Genomic DNA, 22,915 nt, shown 5'->3' on the forward strand with positions numbered 1-22,915 from the left:
ATGGAAAGCACATAAGGATGGTGTGCTACATTGCAATTCCAATGACTTTTTCTTTTTAATGCCGGTAAAATTTAAACTCCCATTGAAATATGCACGTTGGACCACAATCTGTGTAGGACTGGTTAAGATTAAATAATAATAATAATAATAATAATAATAATAATAATAATAATAATAATAATAATAATATTCACAGTTTTTAAGACAGTAGTTTAAAAAGCAGAGCTGCTTCGAGTGAAATCACTTCCCGTCCTTTTACAAGTATGAGGTAGCTGCTGTATCCAAAAGCTTGAAAAAACTTTAACAACCGTTCATTCAAGTCTTTTTCCTTTTCTGGACAGAAGGCCCTTTCCTATTGGGGTCTTCCGGGGATGTTGAAGACTTGCTTGAGGAAACTTCTTGGGGGGAACGGCCTGACCACTCCACCGTCTCAGCCCTGCCCCCCTGAGCTTGCTGTGGGACCGAGCAGGTCCCTTCTCTCAGGGTGGAAGAGGTAGAAGGCTGCAGTTCTGCTTCCAGTGTTTCCCGAGAACCAGTGGGCAGCTGTAGTGTTCTGTGAGGGCAGTTTGCCACCATGTGCATGATGCTTTGACAGTAATGACACTTCTTTGGCTGAGGTGGTAGGTTACATTCCTTAGCATGGTGATCCAGACCACCACAGTTGTAGCATCTATTAGAAGAACAAGAAAATATGTATCAGGATATATATCTATATAATCAAAATTATGGCAGTTTCATACAGACACTAATTTGATGGCAAAAATATATGACCGATTATATAAGAAAATCTCAGGATTTTTGGAATCAACAGATGTTTATGTATAACACTGTGTTTTAAATATGATTTATTTAATACCACAAAATTTCACTAGATGGTGACAGAGCCCCAGAAATGTTACAGTACCACATGCATGTCCATTCAAAATGATGATCACACTGCCCTACATATTTCGATTTTCTCAATGTTTTTTGTCCATATATGAAACTTTGTCATAGCATGTTCATCTGCACAGTGTGTTCTACACATGTTTCCAATTTTGTTGCTAAAAACCTGTAAAGTCCAAGTCCAAATATCTCATATATTGGGAAGACCTAGGCACTTATTACAAGACATGTTATGCAGTTTGCTGCAGGAGCTGGTAATTAATTTAAACTTCAGAACTGAAATCTAGTTCTAAATAAAACAATAGATTTTAAAGCATCTTAACCAACATCAGGAAACACAAACTCAAATTCATCCACAAGCAAATGGAATGTTCCAAATAATAATAATAATATCACCACCAAACAGAAATTTGACAAATAAAATAATTACCCAATAAATGTACCTCGCTGGCTATAACACTAAAAGGAAAGAATAAAATGCTCAACTGTAAATGTAACATGCCCAAAACTGCTTCAGATTTTGTGAATTTTCCGCAACAATATTTTAGGAAAACAAGTGTGCTACAAAAATACAAGGAACAAGACAAAAACCCAGGTCAAAGATCTCAAACAACCAACTGAGGAACAGTACAATACAAAATACTGAATATCTTAAAATGTGTGTGTAGCATCTGGGTTCACACCAGGTTGCACCAAGAAATACAATTATTTGGTTACATTTTCATACAGAAAACTGGAGCCTCAATGTGATGTTATATTTTAAAAAAGTGAATTCTCTAACAAGTGGCCAATAGGTTTCACCAAATCTTTTATGCTGCATGCTGGATTTATGGACAAATACATTTAAAAATCAGTCACAATGCTATGCACTTCTATTCGATTTAGTGAACCACTACAATGTTTAGTTGGGTGACATTTTCAGAGCCATCAGATAATGTAATCAACCTGTATTTTTTTTAAACTAAATTAAAAACTGGAGAAAAAAATGTTAAGCAATAAAATACATAAACAAATGTCATCTTTTAGGAGGGACAGAATTGTGTTTCTTAAAGCAGCTGCCTGGGACAGCATGTTATTGATAGTATCACAATTCTAATGGCTTATTAACTTTCCATATATATCTCAAAACCAGAGACATGCAAAAATAATTGGGCATTTAAAATTATGGATAATCTGAAAAATAAACTGGCTAAAAACACAAAACACGCTGAGGGGCTGCGGCCTCTGAACTGTGGTCGCATATGTGGCTCTGAGGATGGCTCTAACAGGGTGGCTTTTAAATGCGAGTGTGGGTGTGTTTTAGCTCAGGGGAGGGGGGGGGGTATTTATTATGTTCTTCTAACTATTTTTTTCATTTCATGTCAATCACTCCCACCAGCAGCAAAGAGGATACCACCCCCCCTTCCAAAATGCTTTTATTCTCAGGGGATTTAAAGTGCAATGGAAATGGTCAACAACCAGCACATGGAGTCGCTCGTTTCAAGCCTTCAGTCTGGATGCGTACTGCCCTGTCCTCTTCTGAACTCAAATATGCTGCATTGGACTGCGGCAAACATATTCTTTGTTTTAAAAACCTTTTGACAAGAACACATTTTTGTTAAATACATTTAACAAAAATAAATAAATAAATAAAAATCTCTCAGCAGTTTACAAATAACCTTGATATGCAGGACATTATCTACATACCATATATTTAAATTAATAATCTAGCCAAGTAAATAGTTAGCTTTTTTTTTTTTTTTTTTAATAATATTTTGACTCAATATAAAAACTGCATAAAATGTTTTTTTCTGGAAATCAAAAAAAAAAAAATTTGTACATTTTGAATGGCTAATTAATGGTGTTCATCCGTTCCTCCTAATTTACCAACGAAATTTGTAACGAAAGCCAACACAAAGGAAATGAGGCCTTCATTCTAGTGGGGCCTCACATGTTTTCAAGGTATTGTAGCATGCAATGGCTCAAGAGATGACAAAATAACTACTGTGCACAGAAATACTGAAAACAAATTAGGAAACTACTGCATGAATTGGAAAAGGTTGTTATTCCTATTCGGCTATGCACCCAGATGTTGCAATAGGGTGTGTTTTTAGGAAATATGCAGCCAGTGACAGTTCATTTATCAAATTTAATGTAACCAAATATGTTTTAGAATATGTCTGAGTAAGTTCAAATGTGCATATGTTTAGCCAGAAAATATTGTTGATTATCATATTTGCACCTACAATAAATAATAATAATAATAATAATAATAATATAATAATAATAATAATAATAATAATAATAATAATAATAAATTATCAAATTAAATCTTCTGTTTAATAACATCCAGTTTAATTTTCCTTTCATAAAAAAATGGTGCTAAATTTGATGTAAAAAGCTTAAACCCAGGCCTATGCATTTTATTGTTAAAACTGTCTTAAACAAGCAACACATTTAATGCTAAGTATCATTTGGTGTAAACACACCAGTAAACACATATTAAAAATAAAAGCTTTGGACTCTCCATTTAAATATGGTGAACAAAACACACTGTTCTTTAAAATGGGATGACGGTCAAGATTTGTATGACAAAAACATGATTTCATTTATAATGGAAAGGTCCCATTTCAAGTGCCTGAATCTACAGTAGCTCACTTAAGTTTGGGGCCTTTTTCAAATTCTTTCAAATTGTATTTTCTATCATTATATCTGGTAAACAAAAAAAGGGCCCAATTTATATGTGAAACCAATTCTTTAAAATCAGAAGCATGTAGAAAACTTAAATCAATTTAAATGGAAGGATAAACTTCAAAAACAATGGAGTCACATAAGGAAAATGTTAAATGTGTACCATCTGCATTTAAAAGCAAACAAAAAGAGAAGTTCTACATGAGTAATCAAGAACCCTGCATGGGGTCAAGCATGGTGGCTTCTTAAAAATTTCAGCAAGGAGGGGGAAGGGCAGAGGAATTTAGGTTAAATCCCTGCTCCTGGAGGCTGGCTACCTATCCTTGCCAGCCCCCACCTCCTGTGCATTCACGCCAAAACTGGAAACATCTTTTAAAAAAAAAAAAATCACTGAAGTTGAGTGTCGAGTTTAGCACTGATAAATGTACACACACTTTCCTGGTAAACCATCATGAACAAAAAAAAAAAAAAACATGAACAAAAGGAAACAAAAAAGGCAGGTCGCACAGACAAAACTAAATATGGATGGAATCAAGCAGCTTAAAAATATGTGAATAAAACTCAAATTTCCAGGAGGTGGTTACCATAAGCTTAATTTTAAATACGTAGGTATTACTGTTGCAGCGCTATGTACGCATTTAAAACAATATTGAAAAATGAAAGTAGGGAATGAACAAAGCAACACAACAAAATAGCAACAAATAATGACGTGGCACTGTTACATTATAAAAGAAGATTAATTAAAAGCATTTAAAAACTATTACATTAAGCTACTAAAATGCAATAAGGAATTTCCAACTGAATCTGCTGCAAAACCCACTTCAATACAAATTCAGATTTTGCAAATATATTAAAACAATGTTTTTTTTTTTGATAATTTACAATCTTTAAAAACACAGAAAATATGCAACCCAATTCCAAACGGTATAAAGATGCATTGTTTAAATACAAATCTTTAAAATTGCAATGAACAGCTCATTTGTGATTTAATAGTTTCAATTCATATTTTTTCTAAACTACCTTTAAAACCATTTATTTTCAACAATTATTACTACTTAGATATTGCTCACGAAACCTATAAAAAAATTCTAAAAAAATACTAAAAATAAACTTTGTAAATTCAACTCAACTAAATCTTTATTTACATTTACAATTTACATTCTATGGTCTTCACTGCAATAACAAATACCACTATTCAAATCCAAAAATGTACAACCAGATTTACTAAAAACTTTTAATCCAGGAGAAAAGTTTGCACTGATTTTGAACTTAGTAAGACAACATACAATTCTCAACTCTGAAATGAACTCTCTGGAAAATCCATTTACTCCAAAATACACATTAACAGGTTTTCTTTAGAATATTAAAAACAAACCCAATAAACATTACAAAACCCTAATAATAATAATAATAATAATAATAATAATAATAATAAATAATAATTATTATTATTATTTTGGGGGTAAGTAGTCTCTAGTTTTGTACTGGTTTATGAAACTGAAGTGTTAATAAGCCTGGAGTTTATTTGTAAAATCATTAGTTTGGCTTGTGAAGACTTTAAAGAAAAAGTTTAGTTAAACTGTGTTATTTTATTTAGTGTAGAAGTAGACAGTCTACGTTATAACACAACATTATACTAACCCTAACCCTAATAAGGTCATAAAAAACAAACCTACAGCTGCAGCCAAAAGTATTTTAGGACAGACATAACATATAAAAAGTTTTTTTTAATTTTTTTTATTTATTTTTTTTTAAACCATGTAAAATCAAAGAAATTACAAAATGATACAAAAAAAAAAAAAGTGTCTACTGGAAGGCATAAAAGCACTAAAGTATTTCATGTTGGATTTTGAAATGTCACTTTTTAAAAATTGTCAGTTTTTCTTTTCAGTTTTTTTTTTTTTTTTTTACTGTATTTACAGTATAATCGTAAATCTCGAAAAACTACTCACTTCTAAATCTTTTGTAGTCATTTTTGTATTACTTTAGTATAAATACATGATAATTTGGATTCATATGTTGTTTTTTTCTGACTATTTGAACGAAAAGACACACATTTGCCTGTTTTCCCATGGGAAGTAGTGATATTTTGAAATATCACTGTCCTGGTCACAAAAGCAAAGTTTGTGGGGAATAATAGCCATTTTTTATACTTTTGAGGCATAAGCAATTAGGAAATAACACTTACTACCCAGGAACAAAAATTGTGTTACATAGTGTAATTGATGTAACATTATTCATCAGGTTTCAGTGGACTTTATGAAGCAACATTAGTTTATTCTATAGAGTGATGCAAAGCCTTTGGGAGGAGCTTTACTGACAATGATTTTCTGAGAACAGAATTGTGCCAAAATGAATAGAACTGACATTCCAAAATCACATTTTAAAAAGTTCATGCAGTTTTTTTTGCATGACATTTCAAAATAGTATATAAATAAAATGTTACTCAAAATATGGTTTTCAACAAAATGGCTTTACTTTTGCCCCTGATTGCTTTAGTTAATGAAACTTGTGAATATTGAACTTGTGAATATTGCATGGAAAGTTTAAAAGAGAATTTAAGGTCATACCTCGAAGTCATTACAGTCATTTTATGAACTGTAATTGCTATTTTCACTATGTAAACTTTATAAAACTACATAATAAAGATTAGCAGGCCAGCTTCAAGTCCAGGTCCTTTTTATTTTTTAAAAAGCTGATAAATGAAAAAATAAATAAATAAATGAATCATGAATCTCTCTCTCTGCGAGAATTATGTTATTTACATTGATAAGTCATCTCTCTCTCTCTAACAATGACAGTTTTAGCTAATGCATTCATAACCTACAAACTATTAAAACATGAGTAATAAATAAATATGTTGCATTACTTTTTGTAGGACTTTAACAAAAACAAAAAAATCTAACACTATGAACATAATTTGAATCTTATTTAACAATATAAATCAAAGAAACTTCAAAATGATATTGCAAGAGTCTACCGGAAACCCTACTACTAGTACACTATTTCATGTTAAATTTCGAAATGTCACATTTTACATTAAGTATCTGAAAAACTACAAAGCGGTATGTATGTTACAAAGCGGTACATGTAATTCAATATGTGTTAACGTTAACATTATTTACGTTTTCATTCGTCTGATAAGCAAAATGTGTTATACACGATATATATATATATATATATATATATTATATATATATATATATATATATATATATATTTTAAAGTTCAGTTTTCAAAAGACTTTGACGATTAAATGAACTTAACTACTGCATTAGTGCATCGTACAGACATTTTCTTATTTTCTGTGGTTTATAAATAAAATCCTTACTGGTCACACAATTAGCTAGTTCCGCTCCTTAATTGGAAAATAAGCAAAATTATTTGACAACTTTGATGTTTTGCTTCTGAAATGTGCAAGCTAATTTTTCCATTCCAGTTAGCATTTCAAGCTTTAAAAACTGCCTTAATCTCCTGGCCTCAGATGTTGACCTTGTAAAGAACAGGGGTCAGAAAAGACAGACCTCAAAAAGACTTGGACTTAATTCATGCCTGAAAGAATTCAGCTCCACAAAATAAAATACAATCTAATTCTAGACTGTGCCTACATGTGCAGCTTTTATGTAGCCAATTCTTTTTTCTTAACAGATCAAAAATGGATTGGACACCACTGAGCATATATACAATTCATTATCAGATGATAACCAACTTACTGAATGAGTTAGTTTAATATAATGCTTTTGTGCTCATAGAATCCTCTTTTCATTTTAAAAAGCTGAACTCTTGTTAAAAGACATTTTTTTTCTTCGTAAACTCATAACTCATTTTACTTCATTTGTTTAGAAAAATAATTCCCTAATAGACATCCTTGGAGAATTTAACCATTACCTCTAAACAGCAGTGCACAAAACAAGACAATCCTGTTTTGGGAACAGTCTTATTTTTCAGAATAAAAAAGCACAGAGATAGTGTCTAAGCCCAAATAATGCAGGGTTTGTTGAGGTTTATAAGTGTGCAATCAGTCAACCCACCAACATCTCCACTAATACATGTAGTCTACATCCTTCTATCCTGCCCTACCCCAACACAATGGAACAAAGCCTCCAGCCCCACCTGTGTGTGCTCCCAAGTCGCAAGGAAAGACAACCCAATGAAGGAACTCAGCCAAAATAATTCATCCATCTTAAAATCTGTCTAAGGGTACCTACCATGCTGCACATAAAAGTACATAACTGTTACAAAATGCTGTTGGTATTTGGAATAATAATTTCTCAATGTAAAATTTAAAAATCAAGATAAAACGTTTAACCCTCAAGAAACGAGACCTATCCTAAAGTTTCATTTTCTCCTCCTACATAAATGGTATATATTTTAAATCCAGTTGTCAAAGATCAGATTACGAGCTGATGTAAAGATAGGTGCAGTCCAAACAATTTTGGCAATTATTTTGCACTGCAGCCTTGTAATGCTGAAATTTGCATCTCGATTACCCACAATTCCATTACACTGATGAGCCCCAGTATGCAGTTGCTGTACTCTGATTTTATATATATACATACACACACACACCCATCCATCCATCCATCCATCCATATATATATATAATATATATATATATATATATATATATATATATATATACGTGACTCAGTTGTAGGTGGTTCGAATGATCGTCCAGCCCTGACATTTAGCCGAAAGTCAAATTCTCACCATTTTCATGATCATGTGCAAATAATGCCTAAGGGGAAATATTGTGGCTCATGTGAATAGAGAAAAAAAAAAAAAAAAAAAAAAAAAAACAGCCTAGAAGTTGCTCTGTGCATTGACTGATTCAGGGTTTGGGTTACCTTCAGTTCAGATAACCAAGATAAGGGCTTTGGTGGTTTTGGATCAGATGATAGACTCCGCAGTCTGACTGTTACTCTACAATCCATGTTTTTTCTTTATTTTTAGACAAGGCAAGAGCTTGCAACTCAGGCACGTGTTTTTACACACACACACACACACACACACACACACCACACACACACAGACAGACACACAAACCCCCCCCCCCCCCTCTCGTGCCTATAGAAAGTCTACACCCCCTTGAACTTTTTTTCACATTTTGTTGTGTCAGTGCCTCAGAGTTTCATGCATTTAAATAAGGACTTTTTCACTTATTTACACACCGTACTCCACACTGTTAAGGGGAAAAAAGGTTATATTGAGAAAAAGTTATTATTAAATACAAAGCTGAAAGATCAGAATTGGAGAAGTCTCCACCCCCTGAGTTAATAGTTTTTGGAAGCACCTTTGGCAGCAATTCAAGGCCTTTGATATTTTTTTTATACCCATCCCCTGATCTGTGCCTTTCAACAACTTTGTCCTGGAGTTATTTTGAAAGCGCCTTGGTGGTCATGGTTGAGTCTTTGCTTTGAAATGCAGTACCCAGAGCAGAGGGAACCTACAGGAACTGCTGAATTTATCCTGAAATCATGTGAATCACTACAATTTAACACAGGTGGAGGCCACTTGGTGTGTGATTTTGAAGGTGATTGGTTACAATTAGGTAATTACAATGGGGGGTGGACGGGACACACTTATCCAACCAAGCAATTTCAGTTTTTACTTTTAATTTCCTACAAATTTTGATAATATTTTTTTCACTTGGAAGTTGTGGGATAGGATGTGTAGATTTAAAAACAAAAACAAAAAAAAAACACTATTTTAATGCATCTTAATTCCAGGCTATAAGGCAACAAGATGTGAATTTTGAAAGCTGGTGTAGACTGTTGTATGTATGTGTATGTATGTGTATGTATATGTATGTATGTATATATATGTGTATATATATATATATATATGTATATTATATATATATGGAATATATATATATATATATATATATATATATATATATATATAATAGAGTATATATAGGTATAGAACTTAATACACACACAATACAACATATTAATATATATATATATATATATATATATATATATATATATATATATATATATATATATATATAGATATAGATAGATAGATAGATAGATAGATAGATAGATAGATAGATAGATAGATAGATAGATAGATACACACACAGTGCCATTCAAAAGCTTAAGTACACCTGCTTGAAACCAGGTTTTTCATGATTACACTAGGTAACACAATTTTTGTTCCTGGGTAGTAAGTGTTATTTCCTAATTGCTCATGCCTCAAAAGTATAGAAAATGGCTATTATTCCCCACAAACTTTGCTTTTGTGACCAGGACAGTGATATTTCAAAATATCACTACTTCCCATGGGAAAACAGGCAAATGTGTGTCTTTTCGTTCAAATAGTCAGAAAAAAACAACATATGAAACCAAATTATCATGTATTTATACTAAAGTAATACAAAAATGACTACAAAAGATTTAGAAGTGAGTAGTTTTTCGAGATTTACGATTATACTGTATTTACAAATGTGGTTTTTCATGATTTGATTTTGTACTGGACACTGCAGCTTTAAAGATTAAATGTTTGTTTTGTAAAAATATATAAAATGACAAAAAACAGTGGACAAAATGCAGCAGCTTTGAATTGTATTTCACCAGTCATTTAACATGTTAACGACTGGTGACTATGTGCTTTGCTCTACCTTTGAATTTTAAGCCTGTCTAAATTGTAAACTTAATCTAAATGTTAAAAACACTCTGCAATAATGCCTGTAACTTCGCCCCTGCCTGAACCAACGCCCCCTCCACATTTACTTTAATGATAACTTTACGCCCCCTGTGCGTTGACTCAGCAGAATCCGATATAGATAGGAAATTAGAGAGAGAATACATGTCTCCAGTCATCTGACCTAATGCGTTGAAGTAATTGGTTGCTGACTGAGACCTGTGAGTGGGTATAACACACTAGCCAATGCAAGAGAATTGCAGCGCAAAATATTAAATTGAAAATGAAAATTGTTCAGTCGATCCTGTAAAATCCCATCCAAAAAGCATAACACACTGCCTAGTGCGACTGAAAAATCAGGCAGTGTGTCTAGTGAGGGGAGTTAAGAGTACAGAAAGCGATAGGTGCTGTATGAGATTTGTGGAATACATCCACATCACAGCTGACACTGCTGGAGAGGCAAACTGAGAGCACAATCCATCATGAAGAAAGTGATGGGTTTGAATATTTAGGGTCTTCTCTGCCTTAACCTTCTCCCCAAAGGTTTTCCTGCCTGTCCTCAACAAGAGCCAAGTGTCACACCATCAGGAAGTGTACCACAGCAGCCATCCTGATGCCACTGACAGGTCTCAGCAGCTGTGTGGTTTTGTACAGCTCTTAATTACTTGCTTGTACAATGGTCTGCACCTTGTCAGAGGAGGTGCAACATTTTTGTAGTGTCAGCAATTGCCCAAGTGCAAGGGAAAATCCTTACATCTCATTATGTTTTTGCGCCTGCTTAGTATTCCAGATCCCTGCCCAACTCCATGCTCTTTTCTTTATTTGAATACATTTTGACAGAATTTAAAAAAAAACGGATTAATGATGGCAAAGTGCCAATTTGATAGCTTGTGCAGAACGCCAGGTGAAAAACTCTTTACATATGCCACATTTTTAGTGACCGCTAAAGTCCCACTTTACACTAGCTAAACACACTCTTTGGCAGCAATACAGGTGTTTTGCAGCTGCAAATCACTTTGCATGAACCTTTACATCAGCCCATAAGTGTAAATTTATTCCTGGTATGGGGTGCCTAAACTGAAAACTAATTTGCAGCAATGAAATCAAGACCAGTATTACTGTACTATTTTGAAAATGGTAGTTGAGACACATTACCAAAAAGGTGAACTAGTTCATGAAACCAAACTAGCACAGACAAAAGTTAAAGCATTAAAACACTTGGTCATCGCTAACCACCGACAGCCTCTTCAAACTCTAATATGAGAACTAAGGACGCTCAAAAAGCAGAGTGTGCTTTGTCAGGGCTTTGTAATAAACCACAAGTGTCTAGCCAAAACCTTTTAGCAAAAGCAACAGGAATGCAGATTTCTGTCTGATAAAACGGTCTGAATAACATTTTTGTAGTCCACCCCTCAAACAATAAAACCATATCTTTACAACTCTGAAAATATGAACTTCATATTCCTTCAAATTTAACACTCCCTCAAATTTAAAAAACACAGGCAGATCTAAATAATAAATAAATAAATAAATAAAAATAAAATATGCATTTACAAAGACACAACCTCAACTACGCATATGAGCCATTTATACAAGGGGATACTCAATTTTTTGCAATGAAATACTACAAACCCATCTATTAGGCATATTGGTAAAGCATATTGTATATTGGTAAATTAACATGCATGTAACAACAAAGAATCTCTCCAATCATCACCCTCTGAGTTGGAGGAGTCCAATCAATTTAAGACGACCAAACTCTTGTTCTTAGGTAGTGTAAATAAAATGTAGTGTATGTATTTTCTGACACACCTAGAATTCTAAAAACATATCTAATGTGAAAAGATTTCACATGCGATTTGAACTCACTGACATGGTACTAGTGCTATGTGAACTTAAATCTTAGAAGAGGAAGTGATATTTTTACTGTGCACCTGCAATACAGTATGCAAAATCATGAAGTGTACATACTAGCATTCATATTAAATGTACAGTTATGGCCAAAAGGTATTTCATCACCCTATAGAATTAACTAATTTTGCTTCACAAAGTAGAATGAAACCTGCTGTATAAAGCCATGTTAACATATTGAACTACATACCACTTTGTAGTTGTTTTCCATATACTTAAACAAAAAACTGACAAAAAATTGACATTTTAAAATCCATCATGAAATACAGTACTGCTATTATGGCTTCCGGCAGACGTTTGCTATATCATCATGTTTTTACTTTGATTACATGATAAATAAAATATCTCAAATATGTTCATATAGTGTTTTGCATTATTCTAAATCCTAAATTTCTAGGTGATGCAAAACATTTGGCCACAGCTGTGCATCAGAAACAAGCCTTTTCTTTCGGCATGACCCATCCTCCTACAGTACAGCCTGCTTCTCTCAGTGTTGAAGTTACGGGGGCATTGATAAGATTTAATCTGGGAGATTTTTGTTTAAATCAATATCAAAACATGAACTAGACCCCGAAGCAAAGCTGTCCTGCTTACCGATCTCCCTTTGTTTTTCTTTTTTGCACAGTCTTCCCTTTGAGTCGCCTCTCACTGCCCAGACAGGGGCTGCCTCCTGGCCCTGTAACCCATAACGATTCTAAGCCTTTGGAAGACTGTTTAAACGTGAACTCTACCGGCTCTCCTTCTACGAGGCTTCGGAATCCCTCCATGCAAAGCTTGCTCTGCAACACAAAATAAAACATTGGCATTTAGACCCAAATCGATTGCTGAACCAATGCAATGCTTTATGGCTGTGCTTGCTTTTTTAAATAAGCACTATTTCTGAATAGATTTTAGAAATATGTGGTGTTTTGATGGACTAAATAGCATTCATTATGAAGCCAATAGTTTCATAATGTTTTATTGCTGGGTTTACATCTTCAAGATGAGTTAAGCTTTTTTTTTTTTTTTTTTTTTTTTTTTTTTAATAAAAAGGCAATGATTTGCAATTACATTTTGGTAAAAAAAAGTAAAGGCCAAAAAACACCTAACTGTATTGCTCACGCACCTTTTTCGCTGAAATATCAACACTGATGTTCGATTATATCCATTAATGAAATATAATTAACCATGCGTGTTAAAAAGGATCATATCAGGTCCAAATTTATGAACGACTCCTCAATATGTTTCTGTATGTATTTATAAAAAAGAAAAAATTAAATGGGCCAGATACTAGTAAACAACCTTCCCATCACAAGTAGTCACAATTTCTAAATAACCAGCATTTTAGTCATTTACACCTGAAAACTGATCATTTATACCTTCACCTCATGTTAAACACTGAAGTGCTAATAAGAGGTAGGGTTAGACAAAATGTTTTGATGTGAGCTCCACTCAGTTCTATTCACAAAACTTGGGCTTACATAGATTTATAATGTAATAACATATTCAATACGTTTGTTGGTTTCCACAACAGAGCAAATGTCATGAATATAAACCTGTATTTAATTAAAATCAGAACAAAAAAACGACTTTGAATGAGGCATAACAAATACACAGGACATGCAGAAAGAAGACACACAGCATTTGGATACCTAGTTCAAGTAGGTATTTCATTACATTTGCAATTTATTTTCATCAAGTACAAGGACTAAAAAGCTGAAGGACAAATGCATTATGCACACGACTCAAAACGCCAATGTTATTAAAGCTGAACAGGCTACCTATGGAATAACAGCAGCAGGCTTGTGAACATGTACATTATGCACAAAGATAGCTACTTGTTATCTTGGCAACAAGCAAGCCCTTGAAATAGACAGCAGCTGTTGGAGATGCGGAGCCAAACAAGGCTAGAGGGAACCCTTCACCACCACCCATTACCATGCAGCTAGCCAGTTCGAATTCAAACCGGGTTAGTGGTGCCACCACAATCTTTCCTCTTGCAAAATCAGATTCATTTGCATTTGGTGGAGGAAAAAATAAATTAAAAAAAAAATAAATAAATTAAAAAATATGGTGAAATATGAAGATCCAGTTCAAAAGGTCAAGATTAAGGAAGCAAATCTACTTATTTAAATATTTTGTGTGTAACTGTGGCAAAGTGGTTGATTGTGTGCAGGTACAGAACAGACAGACAACAGACAGACAATTGTAATCCAGGTGAAAAGGTTTGTTTTATTGGTTTTTAAGTCCAGTGCCTGACACAAAACAAACAGTAAATAATAAATAGAGGCAAGTAATACAGCGGTGTGTACTGCTTAATTTATAATCCCTGTGTTGCCCCACAAATAATAATCCTGTTTTTATTATACACCCACACAATACAAATACACAGGTCTGTTAATGCATGAATTAGTGCTAGTGGTGAAAATACATGCGACAAGGGTGCAGTGCTGTCCGGTTTCGTGCTGGCCCCTGGCGACATCACCGGAACTGTGTTAACTGTCTGGCAACGTGCAAGACAAGACAAGATGAGACAATTACAAACAAACAAAAACATAACACTCAGTTTTCAATAACACTTTTACTGTTCTTCTGGCTTTCACTCATTACAAACCAATGCAAAGAAAGGAGGATTACGATTATCTGTCCCTCTCGCATGCTGTCACACATGACCCCTTAGTAAATGAATGCAGTTGCCTTTACAATCTGCGGCTGCTACATTGTTTACCTTCCAGGTCAATACGTTCATGCAACTGAGTCTCGCCTTACTCCAGATTGACTGACTTCCCGACCCAGGGAAAGAACTGTCAAGCCAGCACGTCCAAAAAACTTAGTACCCTCACACGTCAGGTGGGAGATTTACAACCAACGTTCTTTGTACTTCTGTCACAGTAACATTTTCAATAATAAAAATATATATATATTTTTTTTTAGAATGAAATTCAGGCAACAACTTTATTATACTTTGCTTGCAAGAAAAAAATAAACAGGTTATAAAAATCAGCAGCTTCCGTGGTAGTTTACTTTAAAACTTAGCAGCTATAATAAGTCAACTTTGCCACAACCTAAACAGGGATGGGAATCTTAAACGTTTAAAAACGTATAAACTCTAAAGAAGCGGTTAAACGTTTAATATGCTAGACATATAACCGGTCATGTGACAAACTACTACGATGCATTAACTGTAATAATTTATCATCAGTAGTCTGTCGTGTATCCGACTGCTCTAGTGCCACAGTAAAGGCGGCTATTATAGAAAGGCAGGGGTTTGGCAATTGCCTCCAAGTACCTTCTCTAATTGGTGCAATAGAAAGATTGACACTGGGGTGGGTTTTATTCTCTGTTAATCTGGCGCTTCATTGGTGCACTGTGTATGTTTATATCTGTAGTAGATGTGATAGGGTATCAATTCCACGGCTGGGTTAAATAACGTTAATGACAAGCATTTTTTCTGAGTTTGTTCTATATTTAAAAATGGCATCTCTAAAACAAAGGAAGCCATGTTTGGAAATATTTTGAGGAAATGGACGACAAAACCGTGGTATGTAATGGCAAACAAAATTTGCGTACCACAAAAACACAAGTTCAATGCTTCACCATTTGAAATGAAAACATTAAAAAATTACTGTGGATGGAGCTACTGATAGCAATAAAAAGCAAATATCCATAACATTTGCTCTAGATTTGGCCGAACAGGGAGTGATCACGTTATCCCCGATGAGGACAGTGCGCGTGAATCGTGAATGCAGCAGTTTTGAAATCAATGTAAGATTATCCCAGTACTGTGCTGACCCATGAAACAATAACAGCGAGGCTGGAAAAACTTAAAGAAAATCGTGCTGCAGCTGTTCATACAAAACTTTCAAAAGGGAGAAAACGTTGCAATTACCACAGACTCTTGGACCCCATTCCCCAGTCTTCCCATAGGGGGGAGGCTTTCTTCACTTGAAATTGATCTATAAGCTTGTGGACTGAACAGCTGATTATGTTTAGTACAGTTTGTATTTGTATGTTGGAACTACTGCACTAAAGTAAAGGACCCCTGAAACACAGTTCAAACAGGTAGGCCAAGCATCTCTTTTTACAATGCATTGTAAAGTTGTGTGGATACATGAATTTGAATACTTCAAGTTATTTATTAATACTTGGCCATATACAATTAACTGCAGAAGGCAAACATATTACTTATATTAATTAATATATTACTTGATTGTGTGTTAGTCTGACATTTAAAATAGGACTTGTGGCAATGTTTGGGAGGTTTATGTACTCTAGTACAGTATGCAGAGGAGGGTGGTGTTTGAGTCAAGTCTGTCTCGGAAATTGTAATGATCCAATACTTGTGCAATATATCTTAAACAAAAAACAAAATCATATATATATATTATATATATATATATATATATATATAGCATATATATATATATGATATATATATATATATATATATATATATATATATATATCACACCCCTACTATCATCGACTACAAACTTTTAAATCTCCGAGGCAGACTTTTTAATATCAGTCCCAGTCCTCTTTACAATTCCAAAATATTGTGCTATTTTATCCCTGGTAATTACCTTTTCTAGAAGTGAAAGTATTTCCAACTTTTTTCAATTGTAAGCACAACTCTCTTCCCTGTAGCCATTTTTCATTAGCGCTGTACAGTAGGTGATGTTTTAAATCCATACAAGTTACTTATAAAAACTAAAACAAACAAAAAAGTAGTAATAGGGTCCTTTTTTTGTTAAAATTGATCTTTAAGAAACACACTATTCTAAAAACATTAAAACTATCTGAAAATGTGTTCAATATGTACATAGAATATAGTTCTAATCTCCACTAGCAACTTTAAACATTTCAATACTTTGTGTACATGTTTTTTTTTTTTTTTATACTAAAACAGGAATGTCAGAATGTAATATAAAAGTGTGTGTGTAGGTTTAAATGCTGACACTGCGAAGCATTTAAACGTTCATAGCAATGCACCAGAAGCACATGCCCAAACCTAAATAAATATCCTTCACACATTAAGAGTAAATCATACAAAGCCACACAAAAATATAATTGTACCCATGAACTGAAAACACTAGGAAGATATCTAGTAGTACTAAAAATAAACCTTGGTAGCAACTTTGACAGAACCATTTGAGATGGGATGTTTGGATCAATTGTTACCAATGTTTCACTTTAGTATTATAAAATTATAGTAACAGTCCCTGACTTTCGTTAATTTAAATTACAATAAATAGGCCTAGAGATTGTTTTTTTAATGTTTTCAATTGGTTGAATCAGTCTCTAATCTAGCATGTACACTAGGGTGAAATCAGAACTTACTTTACCATATGCAAAACAAAAAGTATTTTAAGTATTTAATAAACAAATAATTCTGATCACGGTTTCAAAAACCACAATTCACATAAGGGGTCTACCTAAATCGCGATTTCGCGGAAATCGTTAAATTGAGGGATCATCGCAAAATTCACCTCTTTTACGGCCCTTGTACTATACGGACAAAGTACGCAGGAAAAAAAAAAAACAAACCTTGTTTAAATGAACTACTGCACAACACAAGAGATGCAAAACTACGTACTAAACGTCCACAAATAACATTTACAAAAAAATTCTCCAAAGCGGTTGACATTGTTGTTGTTTACTATTCAAATGACAACAAAGTTTGAATCAGCCTTATCAGTGCGTCTGCACTGCTTTTCTGTGCCCTGTATTGTCCAGCAGGGGGTGGGACAAAGTCAGTGCAGCATTTTCATTTAGGTTGCTAAGATCTAGTTAGAAATGTACGACAGCCACCTCGCTTCAACCTGCTGCTGACATTTTCGCAGTCTGAGTACTAGACCTGAACAGCCACGTTTTCTTTGTTTTCGCGAGGTACTAATAAAATAAACAATAATGGATGGGACAAATAACATGACAACGGACGTGCTGCATATACTGCCTTTGTTAAAGCTTGCCAGATGCCGTTGGGTAATCGAGTTCCACATCTGTATAATTTGGCACAGCTTTGTGTTAACTTCCAACCAATTGAGTGGATGCAGAACGCGCAGGCTCATGTATGGGTAAGTCAACTGCAAGGGGATGCTGCATGCTTGCTTTTAACAAATGACAGCACTCTGTTTTAGTAAGGAAGCAAGCACCACTATTTTTAGGCTTTATAGTGTTTTGAAATACTGTCTACTTAGGTTTATTTAATGTTTAAACAGGTCTGCGAAATGTCCGCGAAATCCAAATTTTATTCCGCAACCAACCCATGAAATATAGTAAATTTACCGTGATTTAAGTAGACCCCTACGTACAAGAGATATACAACAACCAAAGGGATCTGACACGCTCATAACTACATTTTGGGGTAGGAAAAAAAAATCGTGTTGATCTGTTCTAACTTTGAAATCAAAACCCATGCCTAGAGATTTCAACAATGCATTTATTTCATAGCTTCTGTCCAACCTTAGCAGCAACTACTGAACTAAACCCAAATAAAGACATCCCTACTGCAACATAAAATGTGACCGAAAACCAGACGTTAAGAATGAGAGCAACCAGTTAAGATGCATCAAATGCTTACAATAATAATAAAAAAGTAACATGCAAGTACAATGGAAAGACAATGCATATACATTAATTGTTCTTCTAAAAGACACCTGGAATCATTATGTTAGAGTTACCTGGATGGGTTATGAAGTTAAATATAAGACAGCATGTAATTATTATTTTAATCTAGATTCAAAAACTAATAAAACAAAAAACAGTGTCACAGAATTACACAAATCTCAAGCATACAAACCACAGATTTTTAAAATTTTTTGCCAAAATTTGCTGCTGGACCAACAGAAGAATAAAATGCATAATCATATAGGTTGGCTTTATGCCTCTCTAACAAGTCAATTATTGATAGCAAAATAATAATAAAAAAAAGATGCATAATTAATGAATGTACTATTTGAGAACCTGCCAAACAAATAACCACAGACATGCCAGGGATCATATACCAGTACAAAATATTGGATACATTAGCTGTATTTCTACACTGTAATACACAAAAGATGACAGAAGTGCTGAGCCCACCTATTGTGAGGGACTGCGATGGAAGGGATTTAAATGGATTTGGGAATCGATAAGGAATGTCTTGCCATTTGCGTGGTTTTCTGCTGACCCCAAACCCCAAGAGGGGAATATCATTTGCATTAAAATAACTCTGTGTGAAAATAAAGACAAACAAATTATGTGAAAGACATAACATACAACAAATACTTCATAGTTCAGTTTTCAGAAAGTTTAATACAAGTGAGAGAATTCATAGGCTTGGTTTACATGCAAATATAGAAAAAGCACACCTTTCTGTCACACAGTTTTGGTAGAGTACCTTTTGGTCAATTGGGGTTTACATACTTAGTATGGATATTGCAACAAGAATTGCATCTTATTGCCAAGGGACAGAAAGTCTAAGCCGATCAACAAACACAAAAATAACAACAAAAAAAAAAAAAGTGTAAAGGATACAATATATATTTCTATTTGGGCTGTCAATTAAATTGCAGTTAACTTCTGTCATTAACATACATTTTTTGGAAGATTAATTTTTTAAAAACACACTGAATAAGTGTAGTCCTTGTTTGAATATAAAATTAGTCACAGAACCTCATTATGTAGCAAAGCACTCAAACCAGAGGTGTCTTCAGGGATAAAAAAAAAAAGTGTGTGTGTGTCTGTGGGGGGGGGGGGGGGCACACTAGACTAATGTTGGACCAATAAACAAAATAGCTATATTAACTTGCTGATAACTCACAGAACAAAACTTTGCAAAAAAATTTATTTCTTGCCAAATAAAACAATTAAACCCTGGCATAATTCTCAACCACCTGGCTTAACAGCACTCTGCACGAACAGTACATGTTTTCTATTGCTGTTCTGCTGCTGGTCAAGCACGACAGGATCTGTAAGAAGTTGTATTTAAAATTTTACATAATGGGAATGCTCTTCATTTAAACTGTTATAATATCTGCAGGAATATATGTACTGATGTATATTCGTACCCAAACGACTTGCCTTATGGTATTTGTGCTAACTTAAAAAAAAAAATCGATTAACAGCCAGACTGACTTAATGAGCCTCTCTTTTTACTCTAGCAAATGATGTGTTGCACACTTAAAATATTTGAAGTCAAAGTTTGTGTTGAAAGAGTCATATTTCTAACACTAAAACAGTAAGGAGAAACACACACAAGTAAATACTGCGCTCCTGTTCCTGCTTCATCCAATGAGTGCTACAATGTGCACGTGTACTTCACTTTCACATGTGACCTTTTCAAATACAAAAACAGGATTATTTTAGATCTCCATTGACAACCAATTTAATTTCCAATCAATATTCTGCAAACACAGTAAACCAGATATTTTTTGGAATGTATAGCTAAAAAAAATGGTTTTTCGTTTGCCAGATATCCATGATGTAATTAAGAAATAGATGGCTTAATGTTAATTATAGTTTTAAAAAGGTAGTAGAGGACAGAAATAAACGTCGAAAAACTTTATATAGCTTACTAAAAAGTAGGTTATTTTGAAAAAAAAGTACAAAGTTTCACTTTATACAAATAAACAGATTACCACAGGCTTGTTTCTTAACGGTAAAACAAACATGGTCATCCAAACCCTTACATGCTTCTTTCTCTCACTGTTTAAATCTGAATAGACTAGTACTTGCGTCTCACAATGATATCAATTATTTTAAATTATAGAACTGCAAGGTATACAAAAGAAAACAAAACAACAATTACCTGATTAAATAAACTCTGGTGTGTATCCACTTTCTGTCCTGCAGATCAGTGCTGACAATTCAGTTTGGCCACAGCCAGCTAAGACACTTATGTTCCCTTCAGTTTTCCTTTCCTATAGCCATAGAAAATGTGTTCTAATTTAAATCAACCACCGTTTAAGAAATTAACACTATACTGAGGACATTAAGGCAGCATCATTTTTTCAGAGTAAAAAGTAAGGGGGCCAAACTATATACTGGCACCCGCCCCCCGTGTTGGAGTAGTGCAGAGGCCATGGCCCCCCCTGGTGGCAGTGCTCCTGACTCAAACTGAAGGACTTGAGTGGGACGTTTATTTATTTTTAGGACGATTCATGCTAAACATGCTTTCACTTCTCAAAATACCTCAGACATCAGCCATACAACAAATTCACGATCGTTGCATATTTTTAAAGCAACATTACTTATAAATTATGGAGGACGTAACCGTTACTCAGTGAATGTTTTGTTTTAAATGGAAAATTCCAAGTTAATATAAAACTGAATTTATTAATATACTGACTCCATTTAGCAGTTTTACCATTTACCAGAAATAGGAAAACAGGGTTTTTATGCTGGGTTTTTTGGATGACAAAAACAGTAATAAAACAAACTTAAAATGAGATATGTGATTAAAACCAAAGAAGTTTTTTTTTGTTTTTTTTTTTTAAATTGCTTGACAGTCTTAATTGCTCTACTTTAGTTATACTGTAAATTGTGCAAGGTTAGATCTCAAACTGGACCTTCAGTGCTGAAGTCCTCGCAAATATATGGTATGGCTTTTAATCTTGTTGTCAAGCAAAAACAACATTCTACCCACCTTTTTAAACCCATTTTAACTTAAACAAGGTAAAGGCAATCATCCAAATAAAGCTAACGGATAACGACATAGAACGTCTGTACAGCACTGAAACACCACATTTAAAAAAAAAAACCCAGCTGTACTGCTGAAAAATACAATAAACTCATTGAAAGCTAATCTATATATATATATATATATATATATATATATATATATATATATATATATATATATATATATATATATATAGATTGTGTTACACAATGTGTTTCGTTTTCAATCCACAATCCTTACTCAGAAGAGCTCGTAATCATCTTCACATAGCCTACCAACGTGTGGATGATGCAGCCTTTTGCACAGATTAAAAAAAAAAAAAAAAAAAAAAAAAAAAAAAAAAATTGCTGCATTAACCTACAGTACCAGGCAAAAGTTTGAGTACACTTGCTGGAAACTAGGTTTTTTTCATAACTGACAATGTTTTACGTCATATACGTTTCTGTAAATACTTGAAAATGAAAACACGTTACAATATACAAAACAAAACATAAGGAGTATCAAAGCAATGTTCAAGAATTGAAAATTACCACTCTTTGCCTTAATAACAGCCTCACAAACACAAGGCATTCGGTTAAAAAGTTTCAGCAGGAAATCGCCCGGCTTTCCAGCTGTTCTGCAGCAATTCCCAGAGATGTAGGGCACTTGTGCGTAGCTTTGCTTTGACTCTTCTGTCCAGTTCGTCCCATACAAGTTCTATGGGATTGAGGTCTGGTGACTGGGCAGGCCAGGTCATTAGATTGAGTTGTCTTTCACTTTCCTTTTTCACCAGATAGTTCTTGCACAACTTTGAGGTGCGTTTCAGGTCATTATCTTGCTGAAGAATGAAGGACTAACCAACTAGCTGTAATCCTGATGGAATGGCATGCCTCTGAAGTATGCTATGGTAGCCATGCTGGTTGAGCTTGCCATGGACTTGGTAAAGATCACCAAACTCTGTCACCAGCAAAGCAACCCCAAACCATGACACTGCCTCCTCCATGCTTGACAGTGGGAACCACACATGCAGAACTCATGCGCTCACCCTCTCTGCGTCTTGCAAATACTTGGCGGTTGGACCCAAATATTTCAAATTTTGACACATCAGTCCATAAGACCGACTTCCACTCCTCAGACGTCCAGTTTCTGTGTTTTTTGGCCCAGGCAAGTCTC

General features: G+C 34.1%; 1 protein-coding gene across 1 annotated transcript in view; it reads right to left on the reverse strand.

The window, feature by feature from the left end:
• Positions 1-220: 220 nt before the first annotated feature.
• The window catches only part of LOC121316449 (protein lin-28 homolog B-like), a 45,243-nt gene continuing 22,548 nt past the window's right edge, over positions 221-22,915 (reverse strand). Inside the window, exons 3-4 of the mRNA XM_041251516.1 lie at positions 12,715-12,899; positions 221-670 (exon numbers count right to left, since the gene is read on the reverse strand). Coding sequence (XP_041107450.1) covers positions 316-670; positions 12,715-12,899 — 540 coding nt within the window. The 3' untranslated portion in view covers positions 221-315. The remainder of the gene's footprint in view (positions 671-12,714; positions 12,900-22,915) is intronic.

The sequence above is a fragment of the Polyodon spathula genome, chromosome 5 (genome assembly GCF_017654505.1).
Source record: "Polyodon spathula isolate WHYD16114869_AA chromosome 5, ASM1765450v1, whole genome shotgun sequence".
Taxonomy (NCBI): Eukaryota; Metazoa; Chordata; class Actinopteri; order Acipenseriformes; family Polyodontidae; genus Polyodon; species Polyodon spathula.